Source organism: Ctenopharyngodon idella, chromosome 9 (genome assembly GCF_019924925.1).
Source record: "Ctenopharyngodon idella isolate HZGC_01 chromosome 9, HZGC01, whole genome shotgun sequence".
In the NCBI taxonomy this organism is placed as follows: domain Eukaryota; kingdom Metazoa; phylum Chordata; class Actinopteri; order Cypriniformes; family Xenocyprididae; genus Ctenopharyngodon; species Ctenopharyngodon idella.
The window spans coordinates 38,772,750-38,790,288 of NC_067228.1; the positions used below are offsets into that span (position 1 = coordinate 38,772,750).

A 17,539-nucleotide genomic window follows, 5' to 3' on the forward strand; every position below is an offset into this window, starting at 1 on the left:
AAAAATATTTGTAGCAAAATATTTTTTAAATTATGTTCCGATTATTGGTAAAAGTGGCGAGTTGTAAATAACCTTAATCTCTCAGTGTACACTGCTATGGTGGAGCCGTTGCTCTACATCTGCACTTCACTAGAGCACCCTCAGTGACTGTTTCAGGAACCGGGCATGGAACAGGTTTCAACAAGAACGCCTAAACCTGATATTTGTTCTCTGACGCAAGCGACTGTGACACAATTCAATTCGTATAGCGCTTTTTTCATAGGCTATCGTTTCAAAGCAGCTTTACAGAAATTTCACGTGTCTACATTAAAATGTACAGTGATCTGTTATCAGAGGTGACTGTGTCCAAGTTATGTATTTCAGAAACAAAGAGCTCATTGAAGTAATGAATACATGTTGTTAACAAAAATGATTAGATACAAAACGGATCTGTCAGTGAACATTTATGCAATTGAAATCTTAATCATCTCAGAGTTACATTTCACAGAAGCTATGCCACCGATTTTGTTTGGTCTCATTATCAAAAATGATAAAAACTTTTTGAACCACAGGTTGACCTTTTTACTTTTCGTTTTTGCATATTTTCATTCCTAATTAGCTATAGTTATTTCAAGAAGTTCACAATTTGTTTTAAATTTAATATTAAACCAGAAACCAATGAAAAAATAATAATCATTCACATTTTTTTAAGGGATAGCTCACCCAAAAATAAAATTTGTCATCATTTACTCATCCTCTACTCATCCTCATGTCGTTCCAAACCTGTATGACTTTCTTTACAGTGGAACTCAGAAGAAGATATTTTGAAGGATATTTGTAACATGTCTATACAACAAGTTGAATCACTGGGAAACATATGAACAAATAAGTATCTAACATATACAAAAACAATTTTTAAAAGTATCAGCCCTGTAAGTCCTATTTTTAAAGGGAAACTTTTATCAAAGATCTCTAGAAATCAGCCAAGAACAGATTTAATATTAAGAATGTTTTTTTTTTTTTTTTAATTAAATGAGAAAAAAAAAATCACAAACATTTTGGTTTGTTAAAGAAAAACTAAAGAAAGAAAAACTAAAGGAAGTTTAATAAAACAGGCCATTATTATTCACATCCCAACCAATAAATATCCTCTACCTCCAACCTTCCCAAAGCTTTATGGCCATTTCTCCAGCGTTCTTCAAGACAGAGCTGAGGAGGACAACTGCTTCTGAATTAGAGCGGTTTCATCACCACTCAGAGATTATCGTGGGAACAATATTTCCTTAAATAATTGATGACTAATATTTATCTAAACAATTAATATGATCATATTTTTAGGAAATTCAATGACATTAAATATATTTTATGTCTTTGGCAAGTTTTTTTTTTTTTTTTTTTTTTTAATAAATATTTTTTTATTTAGCTGGCATATACAACATTTACAACCATTTATTATTCCTTTCCACTTTTCTCATATGCTTCAGTCAATCACAGGCATACAGTGAAGCTACTGGTTCTAAAAAATATGGCGAACAGTTTTCTGCATTGATTACTCATAAAATGTGGATTGATCTTCCTCTAAATCACAATTATTGATAAACATAATCTGACTAAATTAACGCAAAAACAGTTGTACGGTACTTTTCAAAATGTATGACATTGAGTGATCATTGTCAGGACAGGTTGGATAAAGTCATTGGAAATCCAGATAGTTTCAAATGCTACACAAATTTACTCTTGCCACTGTACCAAATGAATGTGATACACTGAAAGCCATTTGGACTGTTACTTCTCCTCTACAACTTGTTCAAGCACATGCTGACTATCCTTTCTCATCTACTGTAGGGTGTGTTCCTCATTTCCTTCATTATCTTTTGTTGTTTCTGACGCACATTCAGTGTTTTCCTTCTCACAACTCTCTCTACTTCCTTCACATCGCTCTACTTCACCCATGTTTTTCTGTTCATCTTTCACAGCTGATCTCACCATCAATTCTATCACCACATACGTTTGCTCAAAACTTTGAACTATGATTTTCCTTCATTGCATGTTTTGGGAAGCTGTCACTTTCTGTTTTCCTGTCCTTTGACTCAGACATGTCATTGTTTGTGTTTTCAGAGTTATTTACACTACAATCCTGTAACTTCTGTTCATTTTGACTCATTTCTGGAGAATCATTTTTCTCCTTCATGCCTTGTTCTGGCTCATTGTTCTTTTCTCTGTGTCCACCATCACCACCATCTTCTTCAGTAAAGTGTCGACCATGTTGAGTTTCTATTTGGCTTCAGTTTCTCCTTCATTTTGCATAACCTTTGCGTTATTATCAATCGGTGTAAAGGTTTTTATTGGTCATATCTGATTTCTCAGGGCATGCCGGCACTGCTTTATCTTGGTTACTCAACCCATCGTCATGCCCCTGCTGCTGAGACACAGTGTTTATTGTACTGTCTGGATCAGTTTGTTTGTCTTGTTTCTCAAAGTTAATGCAGCTTATTTCATCAGATATCTCTGGGTCATGATTTTTTTCTTCTAGCATTTGTTCCTGGCCACCTTTCTCTTCCTGATTTGTTACAACCTCTCTTTTCTCATCCTGACCCAGTCCAGGACATTTTCTTTCTTCTTCCTTGTCTTGGTCTGTGTAATTATGTAGGTCAGTTTGACTGGAAGATGCGACAGTGCTGTTTATAGGTTCCTTCTCCAGGTTAGCTGGTGAATCTATAACTAAATTGAACAAGATAAAAAACCTCATCCACTCATTCAAATGAATAATAAATGACAACATAAAACTGAATCTGATCTGGATATATAGAGAATAAGTACACAATTAAAGTCAGGTCAAAAGAAAAGGCAGAAACTAACCCGCTGGAGCACTTGGAGCTTCACCATCCACCGGCTGATCCACAGATGGTCGATTGCAAGTTTCAGCTAAAATGAACAGCAAAACAGATGTTTATTTCAGAATGCAGTGATTTTTCTGCAAGGTTTTGTTTCTCCAGACAAACATCATCTGCATTTTACCTGTGTTTGGTCTGTCTATCCTTTTATGGTTTTTCTCTTCAGTTCTCTCTTTTGTCTCTCCTGGTCTCATGTCATTCTCACTAATAGCTGTATCTTCAGTTTTCTGATTTCTCAGGCTTTCGTTCTGCTGCTCAAGTGATTGTTCGCCATCGTCATTTTGGCTCTTCTCATTTTCATGTACTTGTACTGCTTCATTATCCATGTTTCTTTCTGTCACAGCAGGACTCACAGTTTCTATGATTTCAAAATTGGAAAAAAAAAATGTAATTAGTAATTGTGTCCCCATCCTAACAGTAGGTTACTGCTTCTGATATTGACGTCTGCGTTGAACCCTTGTATTTTCTGTGGAACACAAAAGGAGTATTGAATTGAGCTATTATTTATTCAACAGTTCATAGTGACCAATTCCAAAATGGAAAATCAGCATAAAAGTACCGTAAAAGTAGTTCATAAATCTCAAATGAACCACTGAAGCTTCTGAAGCCATACCTTGAGTGATAAACAGACTGAAATTTAAATTGATATTCACTGAAAATTCTCTGCTGTGCTGCAGCGCTCCAGTCAATATGACACCTCTTGATGCGTGACGTCAGGCTGAACATCAATGACATCAATGACACGGACATCAAACCTGACATCTAGTGCCATATGTAATGTGAGAGTTGCCTTGGAAAAAACTTTCAGTGAATAACATTTAGGTCTGTTTTTACTTAAAGCTATTACATAAATACTTATGGATAGGAATATAGTGCACAAGCTACAAGAATTAAACTTTTATAATGCTTTTTAATGTAGTTTGTGGAGCTTGACAGATTGTCTTGAAAAGAGCTGCGTGAAGATGACTGAAATTCTCATGTTGTGTTCCACTGATATCCATCATATTGCTATCATGATGAGAAAATTTTTTACCCAATTTTCATTTAATTTCCCTCAAATTGGGTGAACAAAGCCTTAAAGCTACTTCAATGTAAATTTAAATACAAAGTAAAAAAATTATACTTTACATTTTTATGAGATGCTTATTTCAGAATCAAATTGTGTTTACCTGTGTCTGGTCTGTCTAACACCTCTTCTGTCTCTCCTGGTGTCTGATTATCCTCATTATTATCTTCAGTTTTCTGCTCTTCTAGTCCCTCGTTCTGATGCTCAGGCGACTTCTCTCCATTTTCACTCTCTTGTTTCGGTATCTGACTTTTCTCTTTCTTCTCTTCTTCTTGGCTTTGTAAGGGTTTATGGCTCTCCTTCTCTGTTTCGTCATCATTTTCACTGTTCTTCTCATATCTGTCTACTTCTTTTTCATTTCCAATTCCTGTGTTCTCTTGGTTTGTTTCTGACACAGATTGTGGACTCTGTTTTAGATTTTGTTCTGACATTTTTTTTGTTTTTTGTCCTTCATCAGTTTCACCTGAATCTTCTGGTTCGTTGTCTTGATCCCATTTTCTATCAGTAACAGGCTCCTTTTGAGAGGTTAGTCTGATGTGACTAGGGAGAGTGACATCAGATGAACCTGAAACAAAACACTCAAAGATCTTATTAACAGCAGATTCAAGCGTCATTCATTCTCAGTGAGAGCTGAGAGTGAGTTTATAGTGCTATCCAGCAACATAAACAACAGCTACCAGGGGCAACAATCCCTTTAACAGAATATTACTCTACAATTATTAAACAAACACTTAACACAGCTCTTTCAATCTAAATTTAAATACAAAGTAATAAAAATGGTACTTTACATCCAGATGAGATGTTTATTTCAGAATCAAGTTCTGTTTCTCCAGACAAACATACAATCTGTATTTTACCTGTGTCTGGTCTGTCTAACACCTCTTCTGTCTCTCCTGGTGTCTGATTATCCTCATTATTATCTTCAGTTTTTTGCTCTTCTAGTCTCTCGTTCTGATGCTCAGGCGACTTCTTTCCATTTTCACTTTCCTGTTTCAGTGTCTGACTTTTCTCTTTCTCCTCTTCTTCTTGGCTTTGTAAGGGTTTATCGCTCTCCTTCTCTGTTTCGTCAGGTTTGCTGTAAGTGTTTCCTTCTGCTTCAAATGCATTTTCGCTGTTCTTCTCATATTTCAGTTCTCCTTCATCTCCTTTTCCTGTGTTCTCTTGGTTTGTTTCTGTCACATCAGATTGTGGACTCTGCTTTAGATTTTGTTCTTGCAATCTATTTGTTTCCTTCAAAAGTTTTTCAGTTTCACCTAAATTTTCTGGTTTATTGTCCTGATACCATTTTTTATCAGCAATAGACTCTTTTTGAGAGGGAAGTCTGATGTGACTAGGGAGTGTGGCAATAGCATCAGATGAACCTGAAACAAAACACTCAAAGATCTTAACAGCAGATTCAAGCGTCTTAAATTACTAATTTAATTTACTTTATCCAGCAACATAAGCAATAGCTACTACTGTAAATATTATGTCTAGTATTAATAATAGTAAGTCATTTGTTACCTGGCACAGACTCCGTTGTGACATTACTCAACAGGTTTTGGCCTTGACCTACAGTAACAGAAAATATTTTTAATATGTAAAATGCTCATGCAAACACTGCTTGATTATGGCAAAAATCATAATCATGATTACTCTGGTCGATATTGTTATCATGATTATTTAACATCATTGTAAGTAAACATGTATACGCTGGAAAGGAAAGGAATAAGGAACAATAATCGTTTTATCTTGATTATTGTGTTTTCATAATCGTTGGAAGCCAAAATCGACATAAAAATTCAAGTCAATCCCTAACTCATGCTCTATCAAGTCTCTATTCAAGTGAATTTACAGCAGTGATTATAAATAACACGAACTGTCAGTCTTGTTTGCAAAGTCCTGCCTATTTAAGAGCTCATCCAATCCTCAAATAGATAAGACAGGCTACCAAGGCAGGACATTATATGCAAATTATAGGCAAACATCGTTTAGTCAATCCCATGCTTAGAGCTTTAGATCTTTGTCCTTTTGAAATCAATGGTTTAGCTATCTCTCATAAACTTCAATTGAAGTCCTGCACACAGATCCAAAGATTTAAGTGGAACACAGACAGCGTGATATGATTTAACTTACATTCACAAACATATCAAATGCATAAGAATTAGGGCTGGGAATTTAACACATTAATTAGATGAATTAATTATGGAAAAAAAATTACGCGTTACATTTTTTTAACATATTTAACAGACTTGCCCCACCCCCAGACCTACATAGGTCATCTGACATTACATACAGTTGACTGATGAATATGATGCAGGGACACAACTCACTCCATGATATAGCCTATAGAATGCAGTTAGAACGTCCATAAAATTTAAGATATGACATGCGAAAGGGGATCGATTTGAACCCTTTGAAGCATACGACAACACCGGTAAGGTCAGAATGTTCACTGCTAAATTCAAACGTGCTTTCGCTTCGGTGGCAGCACCCATCGCACATTATAGATCAACTCACTTAATTTAAATGACAAAACACATATATTAAACACATAACAAATATCAAACACATAACACAAAATATTTGACAATAGGCGCCGATTTATGTTTCTGCCAGTTGGTGTCCACACTCCATAAACGAGTGCGCACATGTAAAAATATCTGAGCCTGAGTAGAGCCATGAGGACACTATTTAGAGTGCGGGAGTTTTGTGGAGAGATTCATGCTGCACATTACATTAATGCGCTCTCGTGTTAATGTATTACATTGATGCACACATGCGTTGTTAAAAAATGCCATGGTAACTGCCTCAAGTGAACTATGAAAATGAAAAGAAAGTTGCGTCTGAAAGCCGCAGTAGTATTTTATTGGTTAAAATGAATGGAGAATATCTCATGTTTTCCCTGGGTGCTCAGCGCCTATAGTTCATGATAGGCTATAGTTAACAAGTTTGTGAATATTTTGAATAAAAAAGGAAAAACGATATAAAAGTGATACATCTGTCATACAGCGCTATTGTCACCCCCACATTAATAATAAATGTGCACATATTGTGAGAATTAATTTAGTAAACTAGCTTTCTTGGTAGCCTTCAGTAAATTAACTTCTGTAAGAAAATGATTCATAAAACATCAGTTGACCATACTTTCATTTTCATATATCCATATTGATAAAAAACAAATAAATAAATAAATAAATAAAAATCAAGATACAGTTCACCCCAAAATTTAAATTTAGTCATCATTTACTGAACCTCATCATTTACTGGTCCAAAAGTTTGTGTAATAAATTCTATGTTGAATCAAATAAAATATTTCTTTCTGAATCTACTTTTTGTAAAGTCTATTTGATGCTTTACACAATAATGACTTAAAATGATCTTTTAGGGATAATTTCTCAGCCAAATTTGATATACGTAATTAATATAGATTCAAAATTTTAATCGCTTCCCAGCCCTAATAAGAATATTTAAAATATTGAAAGATTAATTGTACATAGACTAAATACATTTCTGATTACATTTTAAGGGAAGCCAGACTTCCTGGACAGCCATCAAAAAATTGCTAACTAGAGCTACTAAAAGAGAGAGAAAAAAAATCTTACTAAAAAAAAAAAAACGACTATTGCTATTTATTTAGGACTATTTGAGACAATGATATCATTTTAATATAGATGTTTGAATTAGGCTAAAGCATATTATGCAAAATTATATAATAAACTTTTGTTTTGTAGAAACAAAGCTGCATTTTTATTGTTATTCTCACAACAGAACTCAGGCATGTGCATAGATCGACCCCAAGTGGTGCTCAAGCACCTGCCCTTTTGGTCTTGGACTAGATAAGTGCCTTTTTTGCAAGACAATTTTTTTCAATATTATTTAATGTATATAGCTTTTATTGCAAATTGGCCCTTGGCATCGCATGTGCTCGAAAACTGCGTTGAAGTTGCATGAGCCCCTACTCCTCTTCTACATCCCTCATCACAGCCAACTTGAAAATCGAGCGGAGCAGCATTCATGTCTCACTGACTGGCATTCACTGGTGACAGCCAGGTAATGATAGTGTGTTTACCCTAAGCTTCAGTACTGTTTAATCACTGCTGTCAAATTAGACTACTACTAAAATATCTACATAGAGCCAGCCTAACTCGGCAATAGCCCTACATTAGGCTTAATAACATGTGAGTCTGGCATTGGCATGAAATAGTGTCATGCAGGGCCTGCAAAATTCAAAATATGAATTGTCCCTGTATGACATTTTATCTTTTATGTTTAAATGGTATAGTTAAGCAATATCACACGAACAAAAGTGCAGTTTTCCCGAATATCGGCACGACTGCAAATGTAAGATTCATTTTAATATAAATTCAATAAACAATAAGTTGATATTAATTCAATTATTTTCACACTTATTTTGACCCACTTAAGACAATTTCATATAAATGCATCCTATATAAAAAATTCATTTTTTTCTATTTGATATATCAATATTCAAATTTTTAAACACTAATTCCAATTTAATGCAACTGTAATTGCAGTGTAAATGCATATAAATAATAATCGTATAATAATAGTAATATAGTAATTTCTGTCAGCAATGCATAACCTTGATTTTGCTCATTTACTATTTCCAGCATAATGCCAACAAACGACATATTTATTTAAATAAATATGCAGGTAATTTAAATATGTTCAGTCCCACTTTATATTAGATGTCTTTAACTATGTACTAACATTTAAACTCATCATTTGATACAATGCACTTACTGTGTACATACATGTTTTTCCAACTGTACGATTAATATGCTGTTTAATATATAAATATTAAAAATACCTGCACGTAATTACATCTCTAATAATTTCTTTAATTATATATATAATAACACTGTTGACCTTCCCTTACCCTGTAACCCATCCTTAAACCTTCCCACCCCACCAAAAATGTCCTAACCTTACCCGTATCCACCGCAACAGCAGCACAAGTGTTTTATAATACAACATTAATACAAAGTACATTGTACATAGTAGTTAAGGACACTGATATGAACTGTGACCAGATATTCTTTTAATCTTTTTGTTAATTACTGACTCTTTTGTTAATTTAATTATTTTTCACACTGGATGTCACACTGAATGCTCAAAGGAAAAAAAAAAAACATCAATCATTTTCAAGGAAGATATTCAAAAGTCAAGCACAATTCAAACCTTGAAAGCATAACAAAATCCAAATTTTCCAACTCTGTACAAACCCTGATCTTACCATTTTCAGGGTCCATATTTTTCGGTTCAGATGGCCTCGCTTCTAATCCATGTACATGAAAAAAAGAAAAGATCATTTTTACTCTTTGTAATATAATATTTGTGAGACATGGGTGTCAATTAAAGATTTTGAGGGTGAAGTGTTGAATACTTTTTTATGACACTTACGCTTTTGTTTTTTTCGTTTATATAGTGCATATAAGAATATTGCCAGTGCAATAAGCAGAATGAGAAGTATTGTTACTATTAAGACTGGAACAAGCACAGCAGACCCTTCTCTGCCTGCACACAAAAGACAATGTAAATGTAAAGCATCTACATCAAAGTCTCAATGCATCTAAAACAGTTGTGTCAAATGATTGTTAGCAAACCTGTGTGGCAGTCTTCCAGAGTAAAGTTGGTGCTCTTGCTGTTAACTTGATTCTTCACAGTGCAGGTATAGACAGAGTCAAGGTTTTCCTCCTGTTTATCAACAACAAGCTCTGGTCCCAAGTGACCATTTATATTAGGTCCACTCCATTCGTAGCTGAGCTGAGTCTGAGATTCCACTGAACACAACAGCTTTTTAACATTTGAAGTCTCATCCAGCTCACAGCTCACGTGAGGCTCTGCCAGAGCATCTAAGACCCAAAAGTAGAGCAGTATTAGTGATAATCGGTTGATATTTGGTTGTTTTGAGATTATTAATCAATAACTAAAATTTACCAATAATTTTCCTGTACAATAAATCAAATCGCTACATGGTCTAGGGTCTGTGAATATTAAAGCACAAAAAGACTGCTGTATAAATATATGTTTGTTTTGCGTCTCTGTGTGAATGAGCAGCGCTGTTTCGTGTACTACATACTCAAGTACGTGTGATGCTCATATTGTTTTCAGTGTTTGCTGTCTCACTATCTGAGGACATGAACACATAAACATGTCCAAGGCTGCTCTGAGAGAACGCTTAATGAGCATTTCATCATTTTATTTGAGAAAAAACATTGTCAAATACACCCTGAAACTCAAAGCTCTTCACTACAACCCGTCAAAATAAAAGTCCGGTTTTTAACTCGAAGAAATTGACAAAAATACAGTATATTATGATTGTAAAATAGAATGTACTTCTCAAAATAATAATAATAATGCAATTTATTTAAACATTATTTAAGGAATATAATTTTTGTCCATGCTTTAATTTAGTAAATCTCTGTTGTTCAGCACAGGTAAACACGCTACTGACTTTATAAATGCCACCATACTGTAGGTCTAAGTGTGCGGTACATTATATTACCTGTTCATATCCTCTCCAACTTGTACTGACAATTATTACATGAAATTTAGGAAGTCAAACAGTCACTGATATGTTTTTTTTTTTTTTAACAATGATCTGCGATATTGAATTTCACCAAGCAGAAGTGGCTTGATCATCATTTGTTGCTACAGACGGTAAGTAGTCAATTCCCCATAAACCACTGTAAGAGTCGATCTGCACATAATCATCTGAGATAGATAGAGAGATAGAGCTTACCCAAAACTGTCAAAGTATGACTGGAGCTCTGAACTTTCCCATTGATCACAATGTCAGATTGATACTGGCCACTGTCTTGGCTGCTCAATTTTTGTATTGTGAGCTCTCCTGTTTCAAAATCAACAACTACACGGCTTTTGAATGAGCCGTACTCCACCACCTCACTCCCGTCATACTCCAGAACCTTGTTCTCATTGTGTTTCCACAGTATTTCTTCAGGCTTTCCACGGATTCTTGGAGTAAGTGTGATCTTGTTTCCAATTTCTTCATAGTCATCACAGAAAACAAAATCTACAGGAGATGAAAGAGACTCCATTAGTGAAGGTTAACCTCTAAAAAATGCTGGGTTATTTTTTCAACCCAACCGCTGAGTTGAGACTGCTGGGTAAGGACGCTGGGTTAATTCAACCCAATTTTGGGTTGAAGATCGTTCTTAATCTTAACCCAGCAGTGCTGGGTTGGGAACGCGGACGTGAAGGAGAGCATGCACGTAACGTTAACAGCACTGAGGACTCCGGTGCGAGAAGCCGCCATTTTCTCCGCGTCTTCGGATGGAATCGAGTGAAAGACGGTTTATGTTAAGTAAAGATAAATAATTAAAGATATTCTCACTTATTTCTGTCCAAGAGTATTTTGAGATGTATTTGAAGGCGAAAAAAGTCAGAAAAGAACTTTTTGCCTTCGTCTCATGTCTCAACGGCCTCTTTTATTGAATCAAAGAGACATTTTTAAATATAGTGGGTTTCTTGTGTCATATTTACAAGTTTATTGAAGTTTGTTAATGGAAGGTTATCAACAGATTCACATTTTAATTTATTTATTTTATTTTTTTTTATCTTCGCGGTTAACCCGAATGTAATGACCTAGTTTTCCTTAAGGAAATGAAACTGCGATATGTAATAAAGGTTGGTTTATTTTGATGGTGTTGAAGCGGCAATTGTTAAAATGAATATTTTGCATGTAATATTTCAGACTTGTTGCGCTTTGTGTGTTAATTTGGCCCGCGCCGGGAGTAAACGACAGGCGACTGCTGTGCGAGGATGCGCGATTTTCTCAGCTACAGAAGAAGAGAGGGAAAGACGATTTATGGTAAGTTTAAAATTCCACGTCGTTATCAGTTGTTTTTTTGATAAAACCATTTTTGTTTTTATAGATCAAGCCAGAGACCTAAGGAGTGCTTTATTTTTATGAGTTTATTTTTAGAAAATGAATGTTTCTGTTGTCTTCTGCCTGTTTAACGTTACTTAAAATGTTTATGCAACAACAGTATGACTTCTTGACATTTTTTAAAATAATTGATGTTCGTGTTATTCATTGCAGAACTCAAACCATCTGTGGAGAGGAGCCCTTCTCCTTGGTCTTCCTTTCTTAAAGGAATAGTGCACACAAAAATAAAAATTGTCACCATTTACCCAACCTCATGTCTTTCCAAACCCATAAGACTTTTGTCCATCTATGGAACACAGATTAAGATATTTTTAATATTCTCATCTTTTTTATTTATTTATTTTTATCCATTTACAGTCTAGATAATCAGTATTTTTAAGCTTCACAAATGCAAAGTTATTGTAGTAATCCATACCAATATTTATATGTGAATAAAATTCTAAATTATATCTGTTTATATCATAAAAAGCAATCATGTCTGTTCAGAAAATTAAAAAATGTTGGACTCCCAGACTTGCAATGGATGGACAAAAAATTGAGAGAATATTAAAAATATCTTCATTTGTGTTTCAAAGATTAGCAAAAGTCTTATGGTTTTGGAATGACATGAGGGAGAGTAAATTATGACAGTTTTCTTTTTTGGGTGAACTAATACTTTAAAGAGCAGCCCTCCAAGTTCATCAGAATGTGTGAGGTATGTCATGACTGTTTTAATACTTCAACAAAAAAGTAGTTATTTATATTTTTATTTAAATACTTTTTTGGCATGTTAAGTTAAGCTTCATAATGACAGAAAAACATCTCACAGGACTCCACGCTACATGCTGTGTAGGGAGCCACTGGCCCCTAAATGAAGACGTTGTGGCAAAAACATGGTTTTTAAATAGGGCTGGGCAGTAAATGATATCATGTCAAGATCACAATTAAATTTATGGCTAAAAATAAGCTCTGGACATTTTTACTGTATATGGATTAATCTAATCCATCTGCAGTCTCACTGTATGAGGACAATCCACATGAACTTCATCTCCAGAGCTGCTCTTGAGTCACTTCACAAGCTTTTCCCTGTTTCATTTGAGGAAAAACTACCATCAAATACACATCGAAACTGAAACTGTTTGATTACATTTTAAAAGGATTAAATTGTTAAAGCTTTATTAATTAATTTAGTAAGACACCATTTTTGATGATAAATTTGTATTAAAGGGTTAGTTCACCCAAAAATTCTGTCATTTATTACTCACCCTCATGTCATTCCACACCTATAAGACCTTCGTTCATCTTCAGAACACAAATTAAGATATTTTTGATTAAATCCGATGGCTCAGTGAGGCCTACATAGCCAGCAATGACATTTCCTCTCTCAAGATCCATAAAGGTACTAAAAACATATTTAAATCAGTTCATGTGAGTTCAGTGGTTCAATATTAATATTATAAAGCGACGAGAATACTTTTTGTGTGCCAAAAAAACAAAATAACGACTTTTCAACAATATAGTGATGGGGCGATTTCAAAACACTGCTTCAGAGCTTTACGAATTGAATCAGTGACTTGGATCTCCTACCAAATGGCTAAACTGCTGAAATCACGTGACTTTGGTGCTGATTCGATTCGTAAAGCTCTGAAGCAGTGTTTTGAAATCGCCCCATCACTATATTGTTGAAAAGTCTTTTCAGTTTTTTTTGGTGCACATAAAGTATTCTCGTCACTTTATGTGAGTTCAGTGGTTCTACCTTAATATTATAAACTGATTTAAATATGTTTTTAGTACCTTTATTGATCTTGAGAGAGGAAATGTCATTGCTGTGAATGCAGGCCTTGCTGAGCCATCGGATTTAATCAAAAATATCTTAGTTTGTGTTCCGAAGATTAATGAAGGTCTTACAGGTGTAGAACGACATGAGGGTGAGTAATAAATGACATTATTTTCATTTTTGGGTGAACTAACCCTTTAAATTATAAAACATAGAATCCAGAAAACTATAATGGAAAACAGAATTTAGGGAAAAATAAAGTGGATTTTATGGGGCCCTAAATTGAAAGGCAGCTTACTTTGTGGAGTTTAACTGTAAATAAATTGTCAAACCGCCAAACTGCTGAAATCACGTGACTTTGGCGCTCTGAACTGCGGATTCGACACGCTGATTCATTACGCTCCGAATCTTCCTGAAGCAGTGTTTTGAAATCGGCCATCACTATATAAGTCGTTATTTTGTTTTTTTGGCGCACCAAAAATATTCTCGTCGCTTTATAATATTAATATTGAACCACTGTACTCACATGAACTGATTTAAATATGCTTTTAGTACCTTTATGGATCTTGAGAGAGGAAATGTCATTGCTCCCTATGTAGGCCTCACTGAGCCAAAGGATTTCAACTAAAATATCTTAATTTGTGTTCTGAAGATTAACGAAGGTCTCACGGGTGTGAAACGGCACGAGCGTGAGTAATAAATGACATTATTTTCATTTTTGGGTGAACTAACCCTTTAAGTGTTTGAAGTGATAAAATAGACTATTGACCTACCCTTACTGATGTGGATGCACCTGTCTGAAAATTATTCAGTTTTAACCATCAAATGTTTTAGGAATTTGTTTGGTGTTCCTTAGTAATTTTCTTTTTCCTCTTTTTAACCCAATGATGAACAGGTGGTGACAGGGATGAATACTGGTCAAAAAGGAGAATGACCTTCCCCAATGAAGATCACTGATGTGACCGTGCTTTTAAAGGAGAAGATTGTTCTGGACAATTTAAAGGATGTTGCATGCCTTTGCTGTGCTGATGGAGCTTCTTCATGACTGGACATCAGTTATCCTAAGGAGGTCATGAAAATTGGCAGTGATGCATGTTCTGTATGTACTCATTGACTCAATGAACTTTTAGCATATAATCTGACAAATGTTCAATGCTTGTTCATTGTTGTTTAGTGGAGGAATTCACACTCTCATTCAAACTCACATTCTTTCACATGTATACTAGCCTCAGAGAATTCTATAACTAACAAATGTTATAATGTCAGTGTTAATGTTGTGGTTTATTTGTGTTCAGTCATGTTTGTAAAACAAACAAACAAAAAAACTTTAGTCATGTTAAATTGTGTTAGTTATTAAAACTCTTAGTTTTATTTAACTCTTAGTTTAATATAGCTCCATATTTTAGGCAACAATAGAGATTTTAGATAATTATTACCGAGTAGTTTTGTAAACAACTTAAGGTTATGGATTTATAGTTATGTTTGAAATTGAGTGAACTTTGGAAGTTAACTTGTTACCTTTATTTGTATTAAATAATGCAATAATTTATTCAACATTAATATTATAAAGCGACGAGAATATTTTTGGTGCGCCAAAAAAAACAAAATAATGACTTATTTAGTGATGGCCGATTTCAAAACTGCTTCAGGAAGATTCGGAGCATAATGAATCAGCGTGTCGAATCATGATTCGGATCGCGTGTCAAACCGCCAAACTTCTGAAATCACGTGACTTTGGCGCTATAATAATTTATTCAAGCAATTACAGTTGAAACCAGTAAATAATTTTATAGTGTAGTGTTTTCATTGGCAATGGATAATATGCAAAAAAAGTCTTATTTTGTTTTAAATGCCAGTTATATTCATCAATGTTCACTGAAATGTGAAACAATTTAATTTATCTGTATAAACTGTGTGGCTGTTGACTTGCAATTCTTTTCTGATTTTCATCTCACATGCATGTTGTTACTTTTGACCATGTTTGTCCTTGTCCTTGTTTTTAATACATTTTTACCTTTTGATAGTCATTCTGTGTGTACAAGTGATTTTATAATGTCTAAGATTTCTGGGTTTAATTAAAAACCCATTTGGGTCATTTAAATACTGCAATGTAGTCATTTTACACCAAAATTTAGGTTACAAAAAACAACCCAGCGCTGGGTTGCCAAAATAACCCAAATTGGGTTGTTTTTAACCCAGCATTTTTTAGAGTGTTCTTTGGTTCTATGGGTGAATCTCACAAAAACAAACCCGGGTCATATTTTACACTAAAATCAAAAGACAAATATAAGACTTAATATCGACAGATTGTAATTACTGTAATACAGTAACCTTTACTATGTAACAGTAAAGATACTATAATACAACATGTGTAATGTTAAATAAACAATAGATACTCCAATTATAAATAATACAATTACGCATACAAACTACATACCTTAAAGTCTAGCACCTAAGATTTAATTTAGCTCACAAAACATAATATTGTCAACAAACAACAAATCACATTTTGGTAGAAAGTTCACTGAAAGTCCCTCATTCAAAGAGTCATGCAAACACAAGTTCAACTTTTAATCGTTTTAGTCTGGCTTCAACTATGTCTTTAATAAACGCTACTATTTAAAATAATGCGTTACAGTTTCAGAATTCTTTAAACAACGACTTATTAAAGAAACATTTCCGTGAATGTCTGTTGTCGTTTCGCACTGACCAGAAGTATCTATTTCAGTTCATTGCACCTGGCGAAACCAGGGAAAATAGTCTGACGTTGCCTTATTACGAGTTTATTCACCTCAAATCCATGTTTAAAAAGCTGTCGGACTTACCTCGAGCAAAACAGAGACATGAAATGTAAATCAAAATCCTTGTAACAGCCATCTTCCCTCTCGTCTCGAGAGTTAGTTTCTTTTAACCCGGTGTGTGTGCCTGTGCGGAGCTAATTAATGGCGATTTGAAAAGTAAAACCCATTTGCTGCATGAATCTCGACAGTGATACTGAAAACCAAAACAAATAAAAACATTAAAAAGTCGACACACTATTTTGAGACAGTATATGGACAGAAAGTATGGGAAAAAAAGGATAAAAGGTATCGAGCGACCTCTGAAACTGTGGGCGGAGAAAGAAGGTATAAATGCACCTTTATAAATGGCGCAAGCAGTGACCGACAACCTGTGTATACTGGTAAAATGGGTTCTTCCATGATCATTTTCACACTAAAAGCGATCACAAAATATCACACAAATAATATGGATTGTTGCAGAATACCGGAGCATTTTGTCACATCATATGGGGCGATTTATCAGAATGAGAAGCTGCAGTTTGTTGACAGTGATTCGAGAGGAAGCTCTTCATTTTAAAAATTATAAGTAAATTATAAAATATTAATAATAGGCTAATAATAATAATAATAATAATAGCAATAATAATAATAAATATTAGGCTATTATAAAATATTTTTCAATTTGTAAACAAAAATAAAAAAAATAAAATCCAAAACGCAACATTAATTTTCCTTTATTTTCCCCCGTGGATGTTCTCTTGGGGCATTTACTGGTCATGGATTCATGTGCACTGTTTACTCTGCATACCCCATATTATAGGATATTGCAACCTATGTAGTGATAAACATTCATATTGGTCTGGCATGTCAATATTATCCGTCTGCAATACCGGAGGCTGCACTTTCAGGACTGCACTTTCAGTTCTAGGACCGCATTCCCAGGACCCTCGTTTTTTGTGACAGCGCCACCTACCGAATCGGAGAACCGCAGTGCCAGGACCGCGTTTCCAGGACCCTAGTTTAGGAGGACCGAAAAAAAGTGCCACCAAGGCAGTATTTCCACCCAATTCTAACTACTTAAGAGTTTTAGAGGTTTTTAAAGGTTTATAACACCCAAATACTACTTTCATTCTTGCAATTAAACCTGGT

At 34.5% G+C, this 17,539-nt stretch overlaps 1 protein-coding gene across 3 annotated transcripts; it reads right to left on the bottom strand.

Moving 5' to 3' along the window:
* Window positions 1-1,358: 1,358 nt before the first annotated feature.
* On the bottom strand, window positions 1,359-16,746 carry LOC127519191 (dentin matrix acidic phosphoprotein 1-like). Of its 3 annotated transcripts, XM_051906725.1 has the most exons (11): window positions 16,436-16,741; window positions 10,688-10,978; window positions 9,549-9,797; window positions 9,346-9,459; window positions 9,179-9,220; window positions 5,443-5,490; window positions 4,797-5,300; window positions 4,043-4,504; window positions 2,998-3,231; window positions 2,839-2,904; window positions 1,359-2,700 (listed from the first exon to the last, which is right to left on the bottom strand). In XM_051906725.1, the coding sequence occupies exons 1-11, from the start codon at window positions 16,485-16,487 to the stop codon at window positions 2,303-2,305; spliced, it is 2,460 nt and encodes an 819-aa protein (XP_051762685.1). In that variant the 5' UTR covers window positions 16,488-16,741; the 3' UTR covers window positions 1,359-2,302. The 3 variants fall into 3 exon arrangements, with proteins under 3 accessions (XP_051762685.1, XP_051762687.1, XP_051762686.1); XM_051906727.1 differs by lacking the exon at window positions 4,043-4,504 and having other exon boundaries at window positions 16,436-16,746; XM_051906726.1 differs by lacking the exons at window positions 2,839-2,904; window positions 2,998-3,231 and having other exon boundaries at window positions 16,436-16,744.
* Window positions 16,747-17,539: the final 793 nt, after the last annotated feature.

Coding starts and splice junctions, on each gene's coding strand:
- LOC127519191 (XM_051906725.1), bottom strand. CDS start 16,487: ATGGCTGTTACAAGGATTTTGATTTACATTTCATGTCTCTGTTTTGCT. Junction 10,979..16,435: donor ATGTCTCTGTTTTGCTCGAG/GTAAGTCCGACA, acceptor CATCTCCTGTAG/ATTTTGTTTTCTGTGATGAC. Junction 9,460..9,548: donor TCTGGAAGACTGCCACACAG/GTTTGCTAACAA, acceptor TTTTGTGTGCAG/GCAGAGAAGGGTCTGCTGTG.